The 4,443-nt window shown below is 40.3% G+C and overlaps 1 protein-coding gene across 1 annotated transcript in view; it reads left to right on the plus strand.

Annotated features, from left to right (window-relative positions):
• The first annotated feature begins 282 nt into the window (after positions 1 to 282).
• Positions 283 to 4,443, plus strand: part of Pgant1 (Polypeptide N-Acetylgalactosaminyltransferase 1) — a 60,389-nt gene continuing 56,228 nt past the window's right edge. The window contains exon 1 of the mRNA XM_065226641.1: positions 283 to 1,404. Within this exon, the coding sequence (XP_065082713.1) occupies positions 758 to 1,404 (647 nt within the window). The 5' untranslated portion in view covers positions 283 to 757. The remainder of the gene's footprint in view (positions 1,405 to 4,443) is intronic.

The raw sequence follows: 4,443 nt of genomic DNA on the forward strand, positions 1-4,443 counted from the left end.
ATTGGATCGGTTCGTCAACAAAAGGCCTTTTTGCTGGCATTTCGGCTCCGGGAGCGGGCGGTCGGAAAGTGCTGCTGATGCTGCTATTGAATTTACGTGAGCAAAAACGGGAAGGATGGTTAGCGGTGTTTGGTTTGTCCGCTCAAGCAGACACGATTTTCAGTGCGAGTAAAAGGGATAGCAGATTGCTTTTCAACTATGCAGATGAGGCGATTGTTCTCTCGTTCCTTTTGTTCTCGTTTCTCGATCTCTTCAAGTTCAGTTACCGTCCATCGTCCGAAGTGTGTGCAGGTGCCGTTTGTTGTTCTATGCGCGTCAACTTTTTTTTTACAACTGCTCCTCCATGAAAGCTAGTTAAGATTTAGTGATTTTTCTGCGTTTGATTTAACTAGCGATTGAATTGAAATTTGCTCAGTGTGATTCGGGAAAAGGTTTTCCGTTCAACGAAGATTGTATCGGTTCAGGTTGTGCGGCGAAAAGTTCGCGTTTTAGTTGAATATTAGCCCGAAGAAGAAATTGCAAACGTGGTTGACACATTCAACAGCATCATCACCAGCGTTCCTTCTGCGTCCGTCCAACACCTACACATACCTACCAAGTACGTCTCTGCTGGGAAAATAAGGTCGCAGAGTGAAGCACAATCAGGATAGTGATGAGTTGTGATTTATAAACATTGCAATCGGGGGAACACGGATGTAAACAAACGGAACCCGCCTATCGCTATTCCTGGTACAAATGCTACTGCCACAGCAATAACATGTTCTTTCGCGGTGGCCTCAGCGTCCGGCGGAATCTCTACTCGAAGCTGATCCTGGTGCTGATTTTAGCACTGTTTGTTTTGTTCTACTTCAAGAATCTGAATGGCAATGGCAACGCGAACAGTATTCCGATTGCGAACGGGTTGGTGAGTACGCTGAACAGGGGAAATTTGCTGGCCGTGGTTGGTACCGACGGTCAGGATCAGCTTTTCGAACAGCTCGTGCAGGCTGACCTTGTCAAGCAAGAGAAAGGCCTCGGGGACAATGGAAAGGGTGTCGATCTTACGGGTGAGGCCAAGGAGATTGGCGAGAAACAGCTGGCCACGATTGCGTTGAATGAGGAACTGAGCGAGCATCTGAGCTACAATCGGACTCCTCCGGACGAGCGACATCCGGCTTGCAAGCGGAAGGTTTACGATATCGGGAACCTCCCGTCTACGAGTGTGATCATCATCTTCTTCAATGAACCCTACTCGGTGCTGGTCCGAACCGTACACAGCGTTCTGAATACGGCCGATGCCCGGCTGCTGAAGGAAATTATTCTGGTGGATGACGGGAGCACCAACGAGGAGCTGAAGGGAAAGCTCGATTACTACGTACGGACGCGGCTATCTTCGAAGGTGAAGGTCTTGCGGCAGCGAAACAGGTTAGTCTACTCGGTTGTACCCTTCTTTCCAAATGTCGTAGGTGGGAATCGTGTGAAAAGCTTCTTAAACACATGGAAAGAATAATTCGATTGTTCTCGGCATCTCTCGCGCTTCTTGTGATAATACACGTTGCTCTCAACCTGCCCCATGGCAAGTGACGAACGCAAAAGAGGGCAAAAGAAGTCCGCTGTAGTCTGTGCGCTCTTTCTGGGCTATCCGCGAGGGAATTGGTGTACATACCTTCCTACCTTCCAAGTTGCTTTCCTGCAACGTGTCCAATTTTTTTTTTTGTCATCTTTGTGGTGGTTCTTTTTTACGACTCGCTCGCCGGTGGTGCGTCGCAGCCGTTCTGCCACTTCTTACTGTTGATGTGCTGTTGGTTGTTGTGTCGCGCTGGACATTCTTTAAGCTTTCTTCGTCATCGTCGCCGTTCGCTGTGTTTACGGGTTGCGTGAGTGAGTGGTAGGTAAGTAGGTGGGGGCACTTAACTGCCTATAATCGCATATTAGTCCCATATGGATTTTCGTTAATTTCAAGATAATAACGCTATCCACTATCAATTGGCATCTACTTTCGTATTGCGTGATAAAACCACGGGCTTTGATCATGAAAAATTTGAAAACAACATCAAGTCAGTTTGTCCCATAAAGCAAAGTAATCGCACATCAGTGCCAGCCTGAAATTCAATCGTCCAGAAGTCAAGTTACAGTTCTGCTTTCTGAAACGGCTTGACAAAATTATCGATAAATTAACAGTGATTTTTATTTAATATTTACGTGGAAATTGAACTTCGCAACTTCAACTGCCATTTCCTCAATGCCTAATTTTTCCAATAGAATTGGTATGTGATTATACTGCCCTTTTCAGCATCGTTGTCCCATTCGTGAAAACAGCAAACTGAGAAAAATTCTGTTGAAGGTTTTTTTTTCTCAATGGACTCTTAAGGACGGAACAACGTTGCTTAGGTATTTTTTGCGACATTTTCTGACCAAAGTAGGAAACTTTTCCTGTTAATTTTGAAGTTACAGTACTTGACTATCGATTCCAATGTATAACTCATTTTCGCCAAAAATGCTAATGGGACTGTTATGCCGCACAAGGCAGTATAGGCAGTTAATACTAAAAACGAAACAGGTTGAACACTTGATGAAGAGAGGGGCTTGCTTTTTTATTTGCTTTGGCAAATTGACTTATTAAGATAAGTAACTAATGACATCACAAGATAAGGGTATAGATAAATCATACTCTAGGGAAGGTATCGCTTTTATATTAATCCCTCAGGCGAATCACGACCGTCTGTTATCAGCGGTCCTCGGTCCAATTCGGTGAAGCGGATTTTATCTAGGTTTTTCGTGGAGCGTGTGCGCTACTATCGATTAACATAGTACCCAAGAAAAGAGCCGCCTGATTGATTAGATAAAAAAAAAGTGATACATATTAAGAATACAGCATTTCTGTGCAAATTGCGAGCGGGTTATTTGTCAAGTCTTCGTAAAGCAACGCAGACAGGTGTCTGGTTTTTTTTTCGGCTGAGACCTGACAATAAACTCTATCAGCTGATTGTTATCGAAAAAATGTGTCTTCCAGTTTGCAATGACCAGACTACTAGAAAGTCTGGTAATGTTTGTGACTATACCCGAGCAGAGAATGAAAACTAAATTTGATATTTTGATATAAGCGTTCGTTCGGCAATCATAACAAGCTATGACCGACGTGACGATTGTTTAAAACCTGGTTAAACAAGCTATTCAAATGAAATTACGTTCTCGAATTTCACTTGGTATGTAATGAACAACAGAAATACGCGATAATTCATAAGTTTACCTACCGTGTGATCGAGTTAACAAAAATGAGATCTAAATGGTATATGAAGGATATTAAAAAGATTAAAAAAATCATGTTTTCTTAATAACAAATCTATGTATGCGTTTTGATATCAGTAATTTCGTTGATAGTAAACAAAATAAGTAATCAGAATGTTATTATATCTATGGTAGGAGAACAAAAAAAACTAAATTAGTTATTATTTTGATATCATGATATCAAATTTAGTAATCTGAATGTTTTTCAAGATTCAAAATCAAAAAAATGTTATCAATAAGTTTTCATTTATTCGAAATAAAAACAAAGCTAAATTTCAATCATTTCTATCGATATGTATCTTATATCGGTTAGTGAATTAAATTCGCAGGAAGGTTACTATCAATAAATGTTGTAAAATATAACTGCAAAAATCACAATTCAAGCTGAACATTGCATTGTGTCCTAAGTAACTAATAAAAGAAGCTTCCCGAGCAGAGAATGAAAACTGAATTTGATATGTTGATATAAGCGTTCGTGATAACATATTTTGCCTACCGTGTGGTCGAGTTAACAGTAATCATAACAAAAATGAGATCTAAATGGTATATGAAGGATATTAAAAAGATAACAAATAATGTTTTCTTGGTAACAAATCCATGTACGCGTTTTGATATTAAGAACTTCGTTAATAATAAACAAAATAAGTAATCAGAATGTTATTACAGGGCGGGTAGTGTTGATGCAATTTAATAGTAGTGATTTGAGTGACTAAAATTACCGAAATAGTGACCAAATAGTAACTTGTAAATACTAAATAAGTAACCATTTATATGGTAACTCAGCAATTCAAATACTTTTTGATATTGAAATAAACTTTTTTAAGAAAGTAGAAAGCGAAAAAGGACAATTTGGAGGAAAGTACGAATCAAGTAGAGCATCTCCTTTACCAAGCTCATCCCTTAATCAGGGATGGTGAGGGGTGTTTCCCCCTGCCACCACTGGCAAATGGGATGATCGCCGATTTGCTCATGTACCTCCGATGTGCGGAAACAGTTCTATCGATCGTTTCACCATCTGACGTAAACAACTACGTCCCTTCCTCAAAATTGTCCTTTGCTCACTTTCTACTTTGTATATTCAATTTTCACACTGCCGTATCAACTATCAACTCTATAATTTAATCTCCTCATCTATCGTATATCACTTTAAGCCTGATATTTGACGTTAAGCATCTC

The sequence above is a fragment of the Ochlerotatus camptorhynchus genome, unplaced genomic scaffold, assembly GCF_037179485.1.
Source record: "Ochlerotatus camptorhynchus isolate MF236.1 unplaced genomic scaffold, CSIRO-AGI_Acam_v1.1 ptg000257l, whole genome shotgun sequence".
NCBI classification, from domain to species: Eukaryota; Metazoa; Arthropoda; class Insecta; order Diptera; family Culicidae; genus Ochlerotatus; species Ochlerotatus camptorhynchus.